We start from the raw sequence: 22,695 nt of genomic DNA, 5'->3' as shown, positions 1-22,695 counted from the left end.
GACCCCTGGGCCCTCGTGCCCGCCCCAGAGGATTGGCTGGCTGGAGTTTGCAAGGGGTGTATTTTGATTTCTTACATTTTACCGTTCGTTTCCAGCCTCCCAGGTTCAAATAACCTTCCAACTTTGTGTGTGTGTTGTATAAATAAAAGAAGAAGAAGAAAGAAAGAAATAAAAGAAGAAGAAATAAAAAGAATTATATAAATTTATATAATGGAAGGAGAAAGCATTATCTTTTGGGAAAGAAGGCTTAGATATGGTCTCTTCCTACCCACATTATTCACATGTACAGTTAATACTCTGCCATTCTATTAGTGCCCTGAGATGCCAAGATGCAAGCTATGTGTGTAGCTATGGTTATCATAAGAATAGCTATGGATCCCTGTTCGCAAATACTTTCCTGATTTAAATTTGTGGGGATACACAGAACCGCAGGAAGGCTGGCTGAGGAGAGACTCTTCAACTAGAAGGAAAAATAACAGCACACCGAGGCTCAGAGGAGGCGCAGTGTGGAAAATACTCAGGTGCGGAGGTGCGCGCGAAAGCGGGCTGGTGGCTGAGAGCGCGGTTGTCGTTTTCGGTCAGGGGGGAGTCTCAGACTCTGAGCTCCAGATACGGGCGAATCGCTGGGGACTCGGACCCAAACGGGAGAAGCGGGAGTGTCTGGCATCAGTTGGAAGGCAGCTTTCCCTCCGAGGTTTGCAGCGGTTCCGGGGGTTCTGAGAAGCAGAGCCTCTGGGAACAGGACTGAGGGCACCATAACGGCTCCCTCCGCCCGCCCTGTTGAGCCCGCCCCGCCCAAGCCCTGCGCAGAGCCATTTGCCAGATCGCCTCAGGCAAAGGCTAGATTAGCACCTCCCCAGAGGACAGAAGTTTTCCGCGGCAGACACAGCTGATTCACACAGCCAGTCGGCCTGGTGGTCAAATCCCTCTAGTATTAACTACAACAATCAAGGCTCAACTAGAACAAGACTGCGCACAAAGACCACTAGGGGGTGCACCAAGAAAGCATAAAAAATGCGGAGACAAAAAAACATGACAGAAATGGAGGATATAGAGCTAAAAATCGCAATTTTGAGGGCTTGCAAAAATGTGCTAGAAGCTGTCAATAAACTTGAGGAGAGAGTCACGAAAACTAATGAGACCCTCGATGCTATGATAAAGAACCAACTAGAAATTAAGCATACACGGACTGAAATAAAGAATATTATACAGACACCCAATAGCAGACCAGAGGAGCGCAAGAATCAAGTCAAAGATTTGAAATGCGAAGAAGCAAAAAACACCCAACCGGAAAAGCAAAATGAAAAAAGAATCCGAAAATACGAAGATAGTGTAAGGAGCCTCTGGGACAGCTTCAAGCGTACCAACATCAGAATAATAGGGGTGCCAGAAGATGAGAGACAGCAAGATATTGAAAACCTATTTGAAGAAATAATGGCAGAAAACTTCCCCCACCTGGTGAAAGAAATGGACTTACAGGTCCAAGAAGCGCAGAGAACCCCAAACAAAAGGAATCCAAAGAGGACCACACCAAGACACATCATAATTAAAATGCCAAGAGCAAAAGACAAAGAGAGAATCTTAAAAGCAGCAAGAGAAAGAGACTCAATTACCTACAAGGGAATACCCATACGACTGTCAGCTGATTTCTCAACAGAAACTTGGCAGGCCAGAAGGGAATGGCAAGAAATATTCAAAGTGCTGAATACCAAGAACCTACAACCAAGAATACTTTATCCAGCAAAGCTATCATTCAGAATTGAAGGTCAGATAAAGAGCTTCACAGATAAGGAAAAGCTAAAGGAGTTCATCACCACTAAACCAGTATTATACGAAATGCTGAAAGGTATCCTTTAAGAAGAGGAAGAAGAAAAAGGTAAAGATACAAATTGTGAACAACAAACATGCATCTATCAACAAGTGAATCTAAGAATCAAGTGAATAAATAATCTGATGTACAGAATGAACTGGTGATTATAATGAATCAGGGACATAGAAAGGGAATGGACTGACTATTCTTGGGGGGGAAAGGGGAATGGGAGATGCGGGAAGAAACTGGACAAAAATCGTGCACCTATGGATGAGGACAGTGGGTGGGGAGTGAGGGCGGAGGGTGGGGCGGGAACTGGGAGGAGGGGAGTTATGGGGGGGAAAAAAAGAGGAACAAATGTAACCTGAACAATAAAGATTTAATTAAAAAAAAAAATTTGTGGGGATACAAGTAATAAAAAAACAAACACAATAGAATATCAGGTGCCCAGATCTTGACATGGATTTATGTAAAGCTTTGGCAAGTGGATTTTGAATTTAGTTGTTCTTTTTGAACAATAAAGATTTAATTAAAAAAAAAAATTTGTGGGGATACAAGTAATATTAAAACAAACACAATAGAATATCAGGTGCCCAGATCTTGACATGGATTTATGTAAAGCTTTGGCAAGTGGATTTTGAATTTAAAAGTTGTTCTTTCAAGCCAAATTATCTTTATATTTGATTAGAGGTTTCATTTTTTAAAAATATATTTTATTGATTTTTTTACAGAGAGGAAGGGAGAGGGATAGAGAGTTAGAAACATCAATGAGAGAGAGAGACATCGCTCAGCTGCCTCCTGCACATTCCCTACTAGGGATGGGCCCGAAACCAAGGGACATGCCCTTGGCCGGAATCGAACCTGGGACCCTTGAGTCCGCAGGCGGACGCTCTATCCACTGAGTCAAACCCGTTAGGGTGAGGTTTCACTTTTTAAAGTTCATTGATATCTGGTATTATTAGGCAATCTGACAAAATAAGTTAAACTTAAAAACCTGTTTGCGACATGAAAAGGTGCTAAACATTACTTATCATCAGGGAAATGCATATCAAAACCACAATGAGATATCACTTCACACCTGGTAGAATGGCTATTATAAAAAAGACAGGGTCTTTTGCAAAGCAAACATTTTGAACTTCGATGAAGTCCAAATTATCCACTTTTCTTTATTTTTGGCTTGTGCTTTTTCTATCATTTCTAAGAACTCTTTGCCTATCCCTAGTTTTCAAAGAGTTTTTCCTATGTTCTTTTCTAAAATTTTTATAGCAATATTTTACATTTAGCTCTATAATACATTTTGAGTTACTTTTTTATAAAGTACAAGATTTAAGTTGAGATTTAATTTTGAGGGGGCCAATTGCTACCCATTCATATACTTGTTTTTCATTTGGGCATCCTCTTTCCCAAAAATATCTATTCTTTGCTTGCTTTTCTATTGGATTTTCTAAGTTGTTCTTATTGATTTGCATAAGTTCTAAAAAAAAAAAATACTGGCTATGAGTCTCTTTGCAGATGTATTGCAAATATCTTCTCCCAATTGTGATTGCCTTTTCACTCCCTTAATGGTATCTTCTGATGTTAATGAAATTCGATGATCAAGTCCTTGAAAAATTGAAATTCACTTTACTAACCCTTATGATTACTGCTTTTAGTATCATGTTTAATAAATCATTTTCTACATCAAAGTCGTGAAAATATTCTTTGTTATCTTCTAGAATCTGAGACTATTGTTTTCTCTTTCTTGTTTACATCTACAGTTCTTCTAGAGTTATGTTTGTGTAATATGTGAGGTAGGAATTAACATTCATTATTTTCCATACATATTTCCACTTGACCAGCACTGTCTATTGTAAAGAGAGTCCTTTCCCCATTGCACTGCAGTACCACCGTGGTGAAAAAATTAAGGACCATAGGTGTGGGGTTGTCTCTGGACTTCCAAGGGATTGGTTTATGTAATTGTGGCAGCTGGTTAAGTTGGTCCCATAAGGCTGTCGCCTCCTGGTCTGATGCTGGAGTTCAAAGTCCAGAGTTGGCAGTCAGGAAGGGAAGATCATGAAGCGAGCTGGAACTCAGAATCCTGAGTTGGAAACCCACAAGGAGGGACTGAAACCTTTGTTCTTGTTGCCTCTGACCTTGGTGACAGGGGTACCCTACAGAAGCCCCCAGTTGTAGAGCTAAACACACACCTGGGCCAGGAGTCAGGGGAGATGAAGAGGATCCTGGAGAAGGTAGAGTGATTGCAGGTCCAGCTGCCGCTTCCCAACAGCTCAGTGAATCAGCAGATCAGCAACAACATGCAGCGCCTACAGTAGCTGCTGCTCCCCCTTTACCTTCCAAATCTCCCAAGTTTCTCCCTTGTTGCTCCCCCTTATCAGGAACATACAAGAAAGGGAATTCTAGGATGTGTAGTTCAGCCTCGACAAGTGGTCACTTTACAAAGCCATCATGAAGTTATTATGTCGCTGTCTTTTCGTTGAGGAAAAGGAGGTGGAGATGTGTTTCTTATAAGATTATTTTCACTACCCAGTGAAACATAGAATTTTAAGTTTCACTTCTTTCAGCACTTCCATAAGTCATGTATTGTTTTCTGGAGTCTGTTGTTAATCAGCAGTCTTATTTTGTTCTTTGAAAGTAATGCATCTTTTTACCTGGTCTTTGTCTTTGGATTTCAGTACTCTTATTATGATCCACCTAAGCATGTTTTCCTTTGTATTTAATCCTGCTTGGGATTCATAAAGCTTCTTGAATTTGTCTTGATGACTTTCATATGATTTAGGAGATTCTTAGCCAATAATTAAACATTATTTCTTCCTATTTTCTCTCACCTTTTTTTTCAAGACTCTAATTATTCATATATTAAAACTTTTTTCTGTTCCAAATGTCTTTTTTTTGTATTTTTCATCCTATTTTCTCTCTGTACTTCAATCTGGATATTTTCTGTCTTCCAGATTGCTAACTCTCTCTTCAGCTAAGGTGAGATAATAAAAAAGGCAGAAACCTTTATTGTCTGAATATTCTTCTGTTGTCTCTTTATATGGCAATAACTTTGCTGAATTTTCTCTAGAGAATAAACAAAACCAAATCCAGTCATTTCTCTAGCATGGCTGTTCAAAATTTTTCCATGTTACTAATAATTTACAATAATATGTTTCTGATTACTTTTTGGTAATAGCATATAAATTGGAGATTACTATCAATTTGGGGAAAGTCTCCATTAAGTTTCTTTATATTTGGAAGAATTTTCCCGACTAAAATCTCCTTGATATATTTCAAACCTCCGTTTTCCTCAACAACACACATCCTTCTGATGTCGCGTTTCTTTGGACACATACACATTGCAGTGAGACCTCACTCGCTGCACCTTGGGTAAAGGCAATGAGTGAGGGGGCACAAGGGGAAATGGGATGATTCTTAGAATCAGAACACCTTGTGATAACTTAACTCTAAACAAAGGTGAGTGTGAACCACACAAATATCTTCACCAAACCCAAAACTAAACCTGCAACAACTTTCCCTTAGCTGGATCCTCAAGATGCCCATGGCCATTCCACTCTATCTGACAGGAGGGGAAATGCAAGGAAGGAGAAACTGGAGTAGAGGCAGCAGTCTCAAAGGATTATCTTGACAGTGAAAATATCTTATATTCTCAAATTTTATAGAAACATAAAACTATGAGAACACACTGCGAGGGCCCCTTCCACAACTTAGAGGGGTCTGTGCAGGTGAGGGGCCTTGAAGCTTAATCTTCATTAGTTTCAGGGTAAATGTATCTTATATTAAAATATTAAAGACCCTCCAAAGAGTTAGCTCACCTGGAGTCGTGATAGACCCAGAAAGGAAAGCTCAGCCCTGCCCTTTATGTAAATTCACATACATGGTCTTGGAGAGACTCAGTCACCACATCAAACCCTATCCCCTAACAGTCTTGTTTCAGTAGGACTTTCTGGGGGGAGGGGTAAGAGCAATAGTTATTACCCAAATGCCTTCTCTCTCTCCAAGCCTCATGTAATGTCAAATATACTGTATCTCCCCAGTCAAATATACTGCTCCCAGCTGCCCTGTTCTCACCTCAACGTTCTCAGAGGACAGAAGTGGCGAGGGTGTTCTGAAATACACTATCCTTACAGAAGACCGGAATGAATAAAGCCTTGCCTACCTCCACTCTCCACTCCCCCCAAACCCACTGCAATAGTCTTTAAAAAGAAAGGCCATTACACATGCTGGGTGTACTCTCAGCTTTTCCAGTAGGCTAAAGATGCTGAACGAACAGACTTGGGGATTCAGGGTGTGGCCGCAGAATATCAGCTCTGGGTGCCATAATCTTAAATCTACTAGTATGTACAGCCATATGCAAGCTGTGTGCAGTTAACTGTGCTTATTATACCACAAGGAGCAAAATGTAAATACACTTAGGCCATTAAAACTTCGAAGAACGGACGGCTATTTTATGTCCGTGTTTACTTTGCAGAACACCATCTGCTCGGCTGTTATGGCAACATGCAGAGTGGCGCAATCCACAGACCTGAAAGGGATTTGAAATGGGTGCTTCTCCTCTGAAACACAAAAGAAGACGTCTAAGGTACTTTTTAAATGTTTTTGTGTATTTCTTGCTTTTAGTTTAGTCAAGCTCTGGGGGAAGCATTTTACCGAATTATTTCATCTTCTGTAATTATCTATGTATGTATGTATTAACATTTTTGCCTGTCTGTTCTGTTGGAATAAGCAATCACCTGAAGAAATAATGCTTCTACTTTTAACATATTGAAATTCCTTTACATACGGGAATCTCAGATTGCTTCATCAAATGTTATTCATTACTTTACCTTTTCAACCTTAAATTGAACTACCTTTTATCAAATGCCTATAATACAGCAGAAACTGTTACCCAATACGTTCACATTACTGCCAGGGAATAAGAGCTAATAGTTCCCAAGCACATAATGAAGTTAAAGTTGCAATGTTTATTCCAACCATCCTGGAGTGGAAGATCCTTACTTATGTATGTATTTATTTATATTTTATATTGTTAACCTCCAGCTTACCTTCAGACTTGTAGATTTTCTATATGAATGGGATTGTGCTGCCTATACTTACGTCTCCATCTAAAATGTAACTATTCTTTTGCAGGGAGAGCATGCAAGTGACTAAATTAAGAACTGATTATCTGGGGAAAGTTGATGGAGGAAAAGTAAATGTGTTGTTTTTTCTCCAATATCTGCGTTAACACCTATATGCACACAAAGCCATTCATATTATTATTTCTTTAAGCAAGTTCAAATAATACAGGGAGAGAGATAAAAACCTAGGCTTATCTGTCGCACAAGTGAAATGACTGTTACACTGTACATACTGTGACCATAAGTTGTATCTAAATGCTTTCTGATACTCTGCACTGGTTTCCTGAGTAAAGGTGCACAGAATGTTCATGAGGAAAACATGACCTTTTGTTTGTTGACTCAACAACAAAAATTAAGTGGAGGCAGAGGCACATGCATCTGTCAACGTTGAGCCCGGTCTAACCCTGAACAGTTTGAGAAAGTGGAAGCTGAACAGATGCTAGGTAATAGGTGAGTTCCTTGTTTTTAGGAAAACAAGATTTCAAACATTTCTTGGATGTGGAAAATGCTCAGATAAATTGATGCTTTGGTCACAAATATTGAAAATGTGAGCCCTGCCCAGCCCGAGCGGCTCAGCAGTTGAGTATCAACCCAGGAATCAAGAGGTCACAGTTCGATTCCTGGTCAGGGCACATGCCCGGGGTTGCGAGCTCGATCCCCACTAGGGGGCATGCAGGAGGCAAACGATCAATGATTCTCATCATTGATGTTTCTATCTCTCTCCCTCTCCTTTCCTCTCTGAAATCAATAAAAAAAAATTTTTTTTAAATAAAAAAGAGTGCTTAAAATCAAAGAAACAGTGCTTCCCTCTTTTTTTTTAAAATATACTTTATTGATTTTTTACAGAGAGGAAGGGAGAGGGATAGAGAGTTAGAAATATCGATGAGAGAGAAACATTGATCAGCTGCCTCCTGCACACTCCCTACTGGGGATGTGCCTGCAACCAAGGTACATGCCCTTGACCAGAATCGAACCCGGGACCCTTTGGTCCGCAGGCCGACGCTCTATCCACTGAGCCAAACCGGTCAGGGCCAGTGCTTCCCTCTTTATATAAAAATGTTGAAAACTCACTGTAGATATAGAAATTGTGCTTAAATGTGGCCTCTCCTACACCCCTCAGATATTCTGCGCCCAGGGAGCATTTTTGCTCCATCCTTTCCTGCATCAGCCAGAAGAGGGACTGATCACCTGTGGCAGCAGAGTAAGAGGCAGTGGCTCAAGGCAGTTTTGCAACCCATTCTTACCAGACGTGAAACCTCAGAAGCACTTGATGTTACAAATATCATATTATTAAGGGTTATTTACTGTGTCCCTGGAGTTGTTCTAGATCAGCCGTGGGCAAACTACGGCCCTCGGGCCGGATCCGGCCCATTTGAAATGAATAAAACTAAAAAAAAAAAAAAAAGACCGTACCCTTTTATGTAATGATGTTTACTTTGAATTTATATTAGTTCACACAAACACTCCATCCATGCTTTTGTTCCGGCCCTCCGGTCCAGTTTAAGAACCCATTGTGGCCCTCGAGTCAAAAAGTTTGCCCACCCCTGGTCTAGATGCTACAGATCTCCTACAAGCTCCTGGTGTCACTGAGAATCGCTGTTATAAGGAGATGGGTTCTTCCTTCTTCATGTAGATATCTTGTGTTCACAGATTGTACTGAAAAGCAATTGATCTGAGATGCTGGGGCAAGTTCCTCACATATGTGCTTTGCTGCCCAGCACAAAAGGTACATTTTTGTTTGTTTGTTTTTGATGTCTATGCCTACTTCTCTCATTTCTGGTGCCATTTGTATGACAGAAATCTCACAACCCAAGGTCAGTGTTGCTTTCAGTAGGCAAAGTTAATGACAGCTACCACTGTTGAGCAGCTGTACTGAAGTAGGGGCTGCCTCTCCCATTTTGCAGACAAGGAAATGCAGGCTAAGAGGACTCCAGCATCTTGAGCAAGGACACAGAGTAAAGGAAGAAACAGGCCCAGGATTCCAACCCTGGTTGGTCTGAACTCAGAGTCAGTGAGATCTCTACTCTCAGAAAAAAATCGTGAAATATAATTGACACCAAATTCTGATAAATAACTTTCTTGGACCTTGCCTCTTCAGGCTAAACATCTCCAGTTGCTCTGATCCTTTTTTTTTTTTTTTTAATGATGTTAAAGACACCCTCTCTACCCTGGTCACTGTCTTTTAGTCCTACTTGAGTTTGTCAAAGATCCCACCGAGGCCAGAACAAAACACAGTGCCCCAACTGTGACTAAGCTGAGTACAAAAGCTCCCTGACCTTCCGTGGAAGAGAAATTACACTGAAAAACAATACGGACTAGCTTCAGAGCACAGGCTCCGTGCACGATGGTTCCCGGTGCACAGCGCCAATACCTCACTGCAGCCAGCTGTGATGTTAACTTGCAGAATCTTCGTCATGTTCTTCTGATATGGCATCTGCATTCAACTCGACTCTGTCATCTTTCTTACCAGAGTGATCACTAAGGCAGGCCTTCCTGCAGCCCCCACCCTCGTGTAGTTGATCCAGGGGGATACCTTGGACATTCAAAGGCTCTGGTGTACACTGCCTGTCTGCTCTGGGCTCTGCCTCTTGCTGACATGCTCCAGGGCCACATTTTCACTCTGAAAAGAAAGCTATCCAAATCCAAATCTTAAAAGAGAACAGGGTTTCCAGCATTCATTCCACTCTTTGTCCAGTTCTGTCTTCTCTTATTTCTCCCTATCCCTAGCTTTCTGACTTCATTCTGATAGTTTTACTACCATATTCCATGTTTTGCAGGCTTTACTATGTTTGTTTCTCCAAACAAAAAATAGAGGTAGAAGAATTAAATCTTGTTGTCAAAAGCATAGAAGGAATCGTGAGTATACTTGAGAGGATGTAGGGTTCAGCAGAGGGACTTCGCCCAGAACACACCCATGATTCTGCCTGTCAGTAAAATCAAAGATCCAACCCATACTCTATTTCCTCTATACAGCCATTCCGGGTTGCCCCAGCCCTTGGCAATTTCGCTCCCCACTAGCTTCTGTGCAAGGTGCTGCAAGATCCTTGAGAACAGGGAGCTTTGTCTAGAAAATGATGCCTCTGCTTCACTGGGTCATGGAATGCTACCTTTGTTTGGGTTATTGCTGACATTATTGGGAAGCCTGGGTCGTCTCAATCTCAGCACTCGGGGATCCAGTAAGGCCGCCCTGAAGGTTGCCCTAACAACCAACTACCTGAGTTTAACCGCTCCTGGCGGAAGGTCTCTCAGTGCAAACAGGTAATGCTTTAAGACCATGGCTAAAATCTGCTAAGTGCTCATTCAAAACAATGGAGTGGAAACTGAAAGATGAGCAGTTGCAGAGACAAGGCCTTGGGATCTTATCATGGTAATAGCCCTTTGGAAACCGGGTCACCATTCTGGGACCCTGGAATCTCTGTAAAAACCAAACCAAACCAAACCAAACAAGGTTTGCTTTACTGGGTATGGAGAAGATTCATCCAGTAATAAAATTAATGAAAAGTGATGATTTCTCTAAATAAACGGCACTCTTCTTTGAATATTGGATTGGAAACATGAATACAGGAATAATTTTAAAGGCCCTGAGTGCTAAGAGAAGGATGAGAACCTGCACTGAGATTCGGGGCCTGGGGAGCTGGCCACCACAGCAGGAAGGAAGGAGCTCTGGGACTTGGGTCTCCCGTCCTTTCCTACTTTCAGTTCTGACTCTAGGACCTGAGGCAGGCTGCTCTCTGCAGTTTTGTTTTCTCATCTTTAAAATAAAGACATTAAATTTTATGAGCTCTAGTCTCATTTCCAATGGTAAAATTCTGTTTCTAAGCTATTCTTAGTCTAAGAGAAACATAAGCTATTCTTATTCTAAGAGATACATGATTTCATTTTAATTTTTACATAACTTTAATTTTAGCCAAAACTCACACCTAGAAATGGGTCCATAAAAAAATAATTACTTGCCCTAACTGGTTTGGCTCAGTGGATAGAGCGTCGGCCTGCGGACTGAAGGGTCCCAGGTACGATTTTTGTCAAGGGCATGTACCTTGGTTGCGGGCACATCCCCACTAGGGAGTGTGCAGGAGGCAGCTGATCAATGTTTCTCTCTCACTGATGTTTCTAACTCTCTATACCTCTCCCTTCCTCTCTGTAAAAAATCAATAAAAATATATTTTTAAAAAAAGATAACTACTTTCTCTCTCTCTCTCTCTCCTCTCTCTCTCTCTCTCTCTCTCTCTCTCTCTCTCTCTCTCTCTCTCCTATCACTATTGTATGCATAGGAAATGTCTGTTATCAATGTTTCCTGGGGTTGGGAAAATGATTTTTACAATGCCTTTTTACCTCCTGGATTTCTAAGAAGAGGGCATATGAAGTAAAGTTAAAATAACCTCATCAAAGGTAGACTGAATTAAATTGCTCTTTTGCCTATTGGGTTTTTTAAATTTGTTTTGTTGGGTTTTGTTTTGTTTTTTTGTAGATAGGCTTTAATAAATAGCCTTGGAAAATCATTTAAAGAGATGAAACACTCATTGTTCTAGCTTCTTTGTGTAAATGCTGACAAGGTTTTATAAAAAGAAATGTTCAATGAACTGTGTACATGAGTGGCTTTGAATTCATTTACCCCGTTTCAGTTCTCTTTTAATGTATATTGTAAACAGCAGAGACACAAGAATTCTCATCTAGATTATGAGCCAAAACAAATGATCAGGTTACCCTGTTTGGCTTGCACTACCTTGGAAACCACTGGGCTCCATTTTCCTGAGTGTAGAGCACTAGTTCCCTCTCAGGGAAATGATACAATCAACTCACGGTTTTTTAAATTGAACGAGCAGCCAACTGGATCTCTTCTTAATCTCCACATCTGTGTCTGGAGGTAAGCTTATTTCTCTTGTGATAGGATTTATTTAATAGGAAAATGGCATTTCTTGTAATTGGGTAGTCATCACTTCTTTCCAAAATGTTTCGGGGAGAGAAGTAATCCTAATCATTACAAACGCAGACATGTTGCTGTTCAGTTTGTTGCTGCATCACAGATGGCCTTTCTGCATAAGCTGCCTCTAAGCAATGTTGCCCATTTGGAACGTGTTATTGACCTAGTGCTCTGGGAGGCTGTGGCCAAGTCAGAAGGGCTGGCCTGAGCACAGTGTAAGCTGATGTGACTGTGTGGGGCAGCGGGCGCAAAGAACAGCACAGGCCCTTTCAGTGGCCTTTCTGTGTGACTTGAGGAGAGCTTTGCACTATTCCTAAGAGGTGAGCCTCTAAAAATGAGTGCCTTTAAACTGTGAAGGAATTTAAGTATGAGAACTAACATACTTAAATTGTCTGTCATTTTCACATGAAAAAGCATAGTAGGAAACCATTGGGAAAAAGTTAACTTAATTATTGGGCCTTTTACATTACATTTACCTTCAAGAAGTGGTATATGTATGCATGTGTTGGCCTATGCGGGTGCATTCTACTCAGCGTTGTTCATGGAAACCTCAGTGTTGACAATTTATTTTTTTCAGCATACTGTTTTTACATGCATAAAACTGAAAATGAGATGTAAAATAATTTTATGCCAACAGGCTAATCCTTAGACTTATGCTTCTTATGCAATTATATTTACCAAAAAAAAGCAAACATCACAAAACCAATAAAATTAAAAGTAATTAAAATTTAGTGGACAATGTTTTGCTGAAATTAAATCACTGCTCACTAAGAGAATAAGATACTGAGCTGAGGAGCCCAGGTTCTTTGAGTGGGTCCTGCCTGGCCCACCGTGGTTTGGGTAACGGCTTGTTCTTCCACCACTTGTCTCCCCTCAAACTACTCACTTCACTCATGCTGCAGTCTCAACATGGCTTCCTTTGGCTTTCTCTTGAGCACAACCCAACATGTGTTGTTTAGCCCAGATAATTAAAAAGTTCTGTAATGTGGTTCCAATATGAATTTAAATATGATGCAAATATCAGATGTCAGCCAACGTTTTCTGCAAAGGGTGAGATAATAAATATTTTATGCTTAGAGGGCCATACATGCTATCTCCATTGCAACTACTCAACTCTGCTATTTTAACATGAAAGCAAATATAGACAATAAGAAGTGAATGGGCATGGCTGTTTCCCAAAACACAACCCTGTATTTAAAACAGGTGGTAAACTTAATTTGGCTTGAAGGCTATGGAGTTTGCCAAATTCATTTGGGATTGTTAATAAAATTATTAAACAGGTGAATCAACATTGGTGCCAATCATGAGGACTACTGTTGCTATCAGTTTAACACTTGAATTATTTGAGTAAATAGAAATGAATATATATTTCCTAACCATCAATGTTAATATTAGATATGACAACCAAGTGATATGAAAATTACTTTAATTTCTCATTTTTTAGCTGTATCTCTTAGTGTGGTCAGTGGGAAGAATTAAGGCTCTTGAAGACTATATGAGTAGTTAGTTATTTTATAGGAAAGAGGAAAGAAGTTTGAGACCGAATACTTCACCTGAGATTCAAATTTGCTTTTTTTTTTAGTTAAATGTAGCTAATAAGTATTTATTAAACAGCTACTTTATGCTATGCACTTTGGAGGATACAAAACAAGTAGAAAATATGGTTTTCAACTCCAAACAACATATAAGGTTCTTTGGGGAGAAAGAATCTATATAAGACTAGTTAAGATGTTATATCATCAAATGCTAAAATATGTTCTGAGGCTTAGTAGGAGCTACAAAATCTGAAGAGAGAGAAGTCACAACTTGGAAGGCTATGAGGAGGAGGTAGGGCAGAGAGGAGGAAGGAGCATGAAGATGAAAATGAGCTGTGGGCTTGAGATGGGAGACAGGGGTAGGCAGAGGGGGGGAGGATGAACCATCTGACCAAAGTGGGTGTTGGCCAGTGTTGGTAGACAAGATGTTGGGGACATCTCCCACTTGCTTTTCTTACAGAGATGAAGCAGGATGGTCTGGATCTCAAGTCCAACTAGGAGTTAGACGAAATAGGGACCTCAGAACAGTAATGCCGAGTTTAATGGAAAATGGAGTGACACTTAATTCAGGTAGAGGTAGAGAGGCTGGGTACAAGGAGAAGAATGACTGAGGTAGGTCCCCAAGTGTTCCTGGAGAAGTTTCTAAGATCTAGAGAGGCTGTGTTCCCATTCATTATTTAGGCATGGGGTGTGCCATAGTGGACAATGAGGATACTTGCTTATGTTGCCAAATAAAATAAATGTAGATTGCCAAGTTAAATTTTAATTTCCAATGAATACTTATTTAGTATAAGTAATCCCAAATATTGGATAGCAGGCATACTTATACTAGAAAATTATTCATTGTTTATCTAAAACTCAAATTTAACCAGATATCCTACATCTTTATTCACTCAATTTGACAACCCTAGTCCCTCTATCAGAGAACACACAGTCTAAAACAGATATTGCTCATATAAATAAGTGTAAGTGGAATGAAGGAAAGAAGGCCAATATTATAAACAAGAATACCAAGGAAGACCGAAGTTAGATTGGTGGAGTCAGGGAAGACCTCTCTGATTCAGGTGAAGGAACAAGTGGATCTAGGTCTAAAGGAGGAAGTGAAGGAAGAGCAGCATGCCCGAATTCAGTGTACCTTGGAGATGTGCAAGATGAGGTTGGACAGACAGGCAAGGGCACCACTACGCAGGGCTTTGCCTTCCAGTTAAGTATTTGGCCTTTTCCCTACCTTAACTGCAATGGGAAACCATGTCACAGTTTTAAGCAGAGAAATGAGACCATACAACCTCCATTTAAAATGTTAATCTGGTTATAAAGTGAAGAATGAGTTGGAAGAGGTCAAGAATGAGAAAAGGGGAGATAGATAAGAAGCTATTATGGTGTACCAGGCAGGAACTGAGGGTGGCTTGGATTAGGGTGGTGGTGGTGCAGACAAAAAGAGTGAGAAGAAGTTTTGGGATACGTTTCAAAGGTAGAAACTTTGGACTTGAATAGAGATTGGATGTGGGGTTTGGAGCAGAGAGAAGGTGAAGAAAAAATTCCACGTTTCAACATGTGGGTGGGTACTGGTGTGATCTACTGAGGTAGAGAGCACTGGAGGCAGAGCAGTGCTCTGGGGGAGGTGGAAAGTAGAGGAGCAATAGCAAGGGTTCACTTTGGGACATTTTCAGTTTATGAGATGACATCCTAGTACAGATGACAAGGAGGCAGCTGTAGCTCAGAGGTGAGAGGTCTGGACTGGACATTTGAGGAGTCACTGACATATATGTGCAGGCAAGGAAGATTGAAAATGATTCAGCACATAATTTTCCTATCTGGTAACCTTCCTGATATATATTAATAAGCTGGCTTTGTAAATGTTTATTCTATAAACAGCTTTGTTCAACCGTCACAAACACATACACGCAGAGAATAGTAATAGCTCTGATATTGTATGGTTTATTTTTATTAAGTTTATTTTCTTCAAGTGTATGTTCATTTTGTAAAAAACATTATTGGCACCACAAAAAATCATGAGAAGGGGGATATAAGAACTTTTTTTCATTGATAAGGATTAATATTTTGTTATTTCTCCTTTTCTCCCTATTTTCATTTCCTATATAAACAGTTCTCCATAAATGTTCAGGTTATTTAAACCACTATTGTTCCCTTATATTCCAAATAGGCATCTTCCCACCCACATTTTTGGGGAACTTATTTGGTAGAAATTATATATATACAGTGGGGCCTTGACTTACGAGTTTAATTTGTTCTGTGACGGAGCTCGTAACTCAAATTACTTGTATGTCAAATCAACAGTGAACAAGTGAGACACGTGATGCTGGGCTGATGTTGTGGCATTCACTGTGACGTTTGCTGCGCCAACTAGCGGTGGGGTATCTGAAGCTGGCTCGTAACCTCAAAGCAAAAAATCGGCCGAGAGACGGCTCTTATCTCGAAAAACTCGTTAATCGGGACACTCGTAAGTCAAGGCCCCAATGTATTGGTAAAAATATATACATAACAAAATTTATTTTGATCATTTTAAGTGTACAATTCAGTAACATTAATTATAGTATTGTGCAACCATCACTACTATCTATTTCCAAAAAATTTTCAACCCCAACCTGAAACTCTGTAATCATTAAGCAATAACAATCCATTTTTTCTTCCTTCTGGTACCTGTAATGTCTAATCTAGTTTCTAGCTCTAGGAGTTTGCTATATACTTCATATAAGTGGAATCACACAATAGTTATCCTTTTGTGTCTTATTTCACTTACCATAATGTCTTCTTTAAGATTCATACTTGCTGTAGCATGTAGCAGAACTTCCTTCCTTGTTCTGACTGAATAATTTTGTTTATCCATTCATCTGTTGATGTAACAAGTCGTGTTTACCTGTTGGCTACTGGAAATAATGCTGTAATAAATCTTGGCATACAAACATTTCTTTGAGAGCCTGTTTTCAAAAAACATTTTTTGATATTTATCCAGAAGTGGAATTGCTGGGTCATAAGGTAATTCTATGTTTAGCTTTTTGAGGAACTGCCAAATTGTTTTTCACAGTGGCAGCACTATTTTACATTCCCACCAGTTTTGTACAGGATTCCAATTTCTCCACCATCCTTGCCCACACTTGTTAGTTTACCTTTTAAAGATTATACCCATCCTAGTAAGTGTGAAGTGGTATCTCATGCAGTTTTGATTTCATTTCCCTAGTGACTAATGACGTTGAGATCTTTTCCTGGGTGGATTGGCCATTTGCATATTTTCTTTGGAGAAATGTTTATTCAGGTTTTGCCCATTTTTAAATCGAGTTGTCTTTTTGTAGTTGAGTTTTAGGAATTTTAAAATATATTCTAAATATTAAGCCCTTACCAGATATATGACTTAAATATTTTTTCTCATTTTGTAGGTTGCTTTTTTTACTTTCCTGATAATGTTCTTTGATGAACAAGTTTTATTGTTGTTATTAATCCTCACCTGAGGATATTGTTGTTTTTTTCCAATTGCTTTTCAGAGACAGTGGGAGGAGGGAAGGACGGGTGGGCCGGGGGCGGGGGAGAGAGAAGCACTGATGTGAGAGAGACATGTTGATTGGTTGCCTCCGGAACATGCCCTGACTGGGGCTGGGAATCGAAGCTGCAACCCAGTTGAACCCAGGACCCTTCCTTGTGCAGGCCAATGCTCTAACCACTGAGCAACACTTCTCGGGGCAGAACAAAAGTTTTTTATGAAGTCCAATTTATCTATTTGTTGTTGTTGTTGCTCATGCTTTTGGTGTCATATCTAAGAATCCATTACCAAATCCAAGATCATAAATATTTACCACTATGTGTTCTTTGAAAACTTTTATGGCTTTAGCTCTAATATTTAGATTATTGATCCATTTTTGAGTTGAAATTTTTTTAAATGGTGAGGTAGGATTCCAACTTTATTTTTTTGCATGTGAAAATCTGCTTGTCCCAGCACCGGCTTCTCACCCCTACTTTTAATTTACATAAAATGTTTGGGGGAATTTTGCAACTTTTCAAAATTATTCCTGATATCAAGAATTGAATATTTACTTTCTGAAAGTATTTGATTAACTGAATTTTCCAGATTGAATTCCTGTGCAGTAAACTGCTACTTCTTAAGAGGAGAAAATCATAGAATTGCTTTATTAGAACTGGTAAGTGGAAACTCTTTTAGAAATTGGGAGTAATCCTTGGTGATTTAATGAAAGGGATAAATTAAAGATCTTTATAGGCTATTAAATGGAGATTCCTATTTTTCACCTTCACAGGAACAGAGCTAGAGAAAAAACAAACAAATTTAACTTGCAATTGAAAAGACTTTACTTTGACATCAAGGAAGGTTTTAATGAAAAAAAGCATATATTGCTTATTAAGCACCCACAATGTGTCAGACTCTGTTTTGAGTCCCAGGAGGTAGGTACTATTATCACAGATGAACGTGGACTTGAACCCAAGGAGTCCAACCCTGTGCCCAGGCTTATTTCACTTACGCTAAACAGCTGTTAAAAGTGAACTAACATTAGAACACCCCTCCCTCCTGAGAAAAACCATTGCCTCTTCAGCAGAGAATTTCAAAATAGGTTGGACATTTATCAGTCCAATGAAACTCATAATCCTGACACATTTAACAATATCAACCTTTGGATTCTGTTCAAATACCTTTTTTTTTTTTTTTTTACTGCTTTTCTTTTAGCAGAATAGTCTGTATCCACTCTTACCTTCCTCCCTTTTCTAACATGCCCAACAGAGTACTTTCAAATGTTTTGGAACATTACATAAATATCCACTTGAGTAATATGGACAAATGCCCAATGACACGCCATGAGGAAACATAATACTTTTTTATTCCTTTGTAACCTTTGGGGCTTTGTTTTAATAATTCACGGAGACATTAACCTTTCAGGTGGATTTGAGAATCCTTTTTATTTAATACAATTTTGTTTGTGTTCTGAAACCAAGGACATTGGAGTATTAATTCCCTACTGAATAGAGCATTGTGTACATGTACCTTTGTTTTCTCTGAAAACAGCTCTTAACCTTCATACATCTCCTTGGGGCTGTAGCGTGTGGGCTGCTACTTATTGTTCCCTCAGGAGGAGATAATGTGATGTGCTCCAACAGGTGTGCTGTTATAACAATAGCCCAAATTTCTTAACCCCCAGGTTCCCTTCACAGTATCATTTCCATGGTACTCTTTTGGCTGAGTCTATGAAGAAAGTAAGATGTAATTATTTCTGTAATAGGAAACAGGACCTGAAATGGCAAGATTTCCACCTGAGACATAACGGAGTGTGTTAGTGGCAGACCAGGAGCTCTAACCCACATCGTTTGATTATAGTAGCAAGTTAAGAGCAGCAGTTTTCAACTGCAGAGATTTTGCCTCATTTCTCCAGGGTATATTTGAAAATGTCTAGAGACATTTTTGGTTGTCACAAGTGGGGACAGGAGGTGGCAGAGGCCAGGAATGCTGCTCAACACTCCACAATGCACAGGACAGCTGCTAGAATGAAATTTCCAGCCCAAAATGTCAATGGTGCAACTGTTGAGAAACCCTGTTTTAAAATAATGAAAATTACGTTGTGAGGTATGTGATTGTCTGGCCACAGTGCTGTACACCTGAAACCAATGTGGAATAATGCTGAAGGTGGACTGTGGTTGAAAAATAATTAAAAAAAAAAAGATTGCATTGCAGTCTGTCACTTCCACCCAACCTTCATTTCTTCCTTCCCTGGGGTCAGACTTGCATCACGGTCTGATGGTTTTCCAAGCCTTTCCCAGCTTCCTCCCTGTTCTCTTTCACAGGCATTTTATCTAATACATTTCTTGCACCTTTAACTTAAAATAAAGTAATGGAGACTGGATTTGAACCCTGCTCTGCACCTCATTGTGTGACCTTGGGAAAGCGGCATTTTTCAGAGTCTGCTTTCTCATCTGAAAAATATTAACAACCAAAACCAACACCACCATAAACAAACAAACCCCACTTTCTAGAGTGGTTGGGAGAAACCAACTCAAAAGCACTGGACAGACAGCGCTGAGCATATGATGGGCCCAACAAACACAAACCAGGGCCCAGCCCACAAGTTCAATTATGAACAAGACAGAAGCAGAGAGTGCCAGAAAGTTAATGTAACTGAAATGAAAAAGAAGGCTTTTTATAGGGAATAAAAGCAAAAGAGATGGAGAGAAGCACAAGAGAATTAAGCAGCATCAAGTATGTACTAGGAGGACAAGGGAAGAGAGAGATGATGACACTGGGAGGGCTGTACAGATCAGAAAGATTTCAGCAGTGACTTGGAGATAAATTTGAGAAATAACTAGGAGGAATCAGAAGAACTTGGTGAGCAATTAAAAAAGGGTCATGAGAGGAGTCTAGAATGGTTATGAGATTCCTGACTTGGGTGCTTGGTTGTTGGTAACGATAGTCAACCAGCTAAGGAAATCAAAGGGCAGGGAAAATGGACAGATCAATAATGGATGAAGAGCTGGAATGATCATTTTGAGGCAAGAGGAGACTGACCTCTCCCTCCAAACTCGGTAAAGAAGATAAGTTGGGCATGGATGTAAGTAGGTCTGGAGGGATGAGGAAGCATGGGTCTGAGAAAGTTGATATTGTAGAACCTCACTTTTCACTAGGTGAGCTCTGTTCCTCGTATATGATTCAGAACATGAGGGGAAGCAGGGGCAGGGAATAACCTTTAAGGGTTGGGGAAGTACTTTGACAAATTAGGAAAAGTGAGTAGAGACAACAACTGCAAGAAGCTGGCATGTAAGAGACATCTCAAAGTACCAAGGTAACCTAGAGATTTACATCCAATTCTTTCCAGGTCAGCCACAAAACCCATTCTTAGAGAGAAGCAATCAACTAAAAGGATTTGTTTGAAAGCAGGGTAGTATGTGTGGGATGACCAACCAAATTCCCAATTAAACTGGGCATGGGATCAGTTACAAATGTGGGCCAGTTATGTCATCTCCTTGTATGAAAGAGAGCATATCCTTAGGGATTCTTAGGGAGCCCTCAACATCCGAAGTTGTTGTAATGCAGAAGTTTGAGTTTACTTCCCACAATTCCATAATCAAGTAAGACAGTAGGAATAAATGATCAGTAGAATAAAAATAAATGAATCATGGTGAAATTGTTTTCTTTTTCAGAATCTTGTCTTCTTTTGAGCCTGCGCCATGAGTTGGATATTCCTCAGAGACCTCCTAAGTGGAGTAAATAAACACTCAACTGGGATTGGGCGGATTTGGCTGGCTGTTGTGTTCATCTTCCGTTTGCTGGTCTACATGGTGGCAGCAGAGCATGTGTGGAAAGATGAGCAGAAAGAGTTTGAGTGCAACATTAGACAGCCTGGTTGTGAAAACGTGTGTTTTGACTACTTCTTCCCCATCTCCCAGGTCAGACTTTGGGCCTTACAACTGATCATGGTCTCCACGCCTTCACTTCTGGTGGTTTTACATGTAGCCTATCGTGAGGGTAGAGAGAAAAGGCACAGAAAGAAACTATATGTTAGCCTAGGTACGATGGATGGGGGCCTGTGGTATACTTACCTTACCAGCCTCATTGTTAAACTTGGTTTTGAAATTGGCTTCTTGGTTTTATTTTACAAGCTATATGATGGCTTCAGTGTTCCTTACCTTATGAAGTGTGATCTGAAGCCTTGTCCCAACACTGTGGACTGCTTCATGTCCAGACCCACCGAGAAAACCATCTTCATCCTCTTCATGGTGGTTACCTCATGCCTGTGTATTGTGTTGAATTTCACTGAACTGAGCTTTTTGATTCTCAAGTGCCTTCTTAAGTGCTGTCTCCAAAAATACTCTAAAAGACCCAAGTTCTCAGTGTGTGAGTGCCCCAACCTCAGATATGTTGAATGTGGTGAGGTGGGGGCCCCTCCGCTACTCCAGAATCACCATTCAGCCTCTGCCATAAGCACAAATCGGGAAAGTGAAACAAAGCTACTTTGCAACACACTGTAAGGTTAAACAAAGAAAACCTGCATCCCTCCTAAGCAAGAACTAGGCTGGGATGGGAAACAAAGGGTATCAGCTTTCATGTAATTTGGGAGGAATTAATAAAATTTTCAGTATGTGCTCGATCACGTACACCAAACAGAGGTCTCGTTGTTTTGCTTCAGGGTTCATGAATTGTTTTTGAATAGTTAATTGCCAATTAGTCTGAAGAAACCCAGCTAACAGCATCCTTCTAAGTGCTTAGGTCTGTCAAGTGGAAAGTATAAGAAGTGACACTTCTGACAAACGTGATGTCCTCCAAGGTGCAGCTGAGGCACTAGCAAGCTTTCCAAAGCAGCAGCCACGGCTCCACTCACGCAGCCCCAACCAATCCTCGCAGAGAAAGGCTGGGGAGGGCGGGGTGGCTGCTAACTAGGGGCACAGGAGCCTATTTAAGCGAGAAGGCCCAGCCAGGGGAAAAGACCACAGAGCCCACGACTCTGCAGTTTAGGTGTCCCTGGACATCGGAAAGGGTCACCCTAGAGCAGTGGTTCTCAACCTTCTGGCCCTTTAAATACAGTTCATGTTGTGACCCCCAACCATAAAATTATTTTCATTGCTACTTCATAACTATAATGTTGCTACTGTTATAAATCGTAATGTAAACAACTGATATGCAGGATGGTCTTAGGCGACCCCTGTGAAAGGGTCATTTGACCGCCAAAGGGGTCGCAACCCACAGGTTGAGAACCACTGCCCTAGAGTCATGATGGACGGCAGGTCCCACAGAAAAAGCACATTTATAGGGAGTGGGGGAAGATCCAGAAAAAGAATATGCCCATTTGATTTAACACTTCTCTCTAACCATAGAACTTGAAAATACCTTATACATTTCCATATTATTGGACCTTTTATGATCAGGGATTCACAATGTATCATACAATGTCACAGCTTGCCTGCAATTTATTAATACATCTCCCCTCCCTCTAGAATGGAAAATTGTGTGCTATGGGTCTCTGATCAGAGCAGAGATAGACAGAATGGCATAGAATTGGAGATGAACCCACTTGTCTGTACAGAATAATAGGAAGTTGAAGAAGTGGACTACAGATTCCTATCCTTCAGCAAAAAGTCACTGTGCAATAGACTGGGTCAAGATGAGACAAATATTAAGCAATACAATTTCCAAATTTTTGCTACAAAAATGTCATTAACTAAATTGATGATCATTAACCCCACTACTAAAAAAAGCATTAACCACTAGGTTAGCAAGTGGTTTCACTGATAAAGCATTTATCATTTACCTCAAAGAAAGTAAATGCAGTAATTTGAGATCTTTCTGTGAAAGATTAGCAAATGTGA

The 22,695-nt window shown here is 40.2% G+C and overlaps 1 protein-coding gene across 6 annotated transcripts; it reads left to right on the top strand.

Moving 5' to 3' along the window:
* Positions 1-6,244: 6,244 nt before the first annotated feature.
* GJB7 (gap junction protein, beta 7, 25kDa) lies at positions 6,245-21,473 on the top strand. Of its 6 annotated transcripts, XM_005858198.2 has the most exons (5): positions 6,245-6,389; positions 8,578-8,653; positions 17,465-17,534; positions 17,649-17,793; positions 20,533-21,473. In XM_005858198.2, the coding sequence occupies exon 5, from the start codon at positions 20,560-20,562 to the stop codon at positions 21,358-21,360; it is 801 nt and encodes a 266-aa protein (XP_005858260.1). In that variant the 5' UTR covers positions 6,245-6,389; positions 8,578-8,653; positions 17,465-17,534; positions 17,649-17,793; positions 20,533-20,559; the 3' UTR covers positions 21,361-21,473. The 6 variants fall into 6 exon arrangements, with proteins under 6 accessions (XP_005858260.1, XP_005858259.1, XP_005858262.1 ...); XM_005858197.2 differs by lacking the exon at positions 17,649-17,793; XM_005858200.2 differs by lacking the exons at positions 17,465-17,534; positions 17,649-17,793.
* The last annotated feature ends 1,222 nt before the right edge of the window (positions 21,474-22,695 follow it).

The sequence above is a fragment of the Myotis brandtii genome, unplaced genomic scaffold, assembly GCF_000412655.1.
Source record: "Myotis brandtii unplaced genomic scaffold, ASM41265v1 scaffold1160, whole genome shotgun sequence".
Classification (NCBI taxonomy): Eukaryota; Metazoa; Chordata; class Mammalia; order Chiroptera; family Vespertilionidae; genus Myotis; species Myotis brandtii.
The sequence above is the reverse complement of the archived record's forward strand: the minus strand, read 5'-3'. Positions and strand labels throughout refer to the sequence as shown.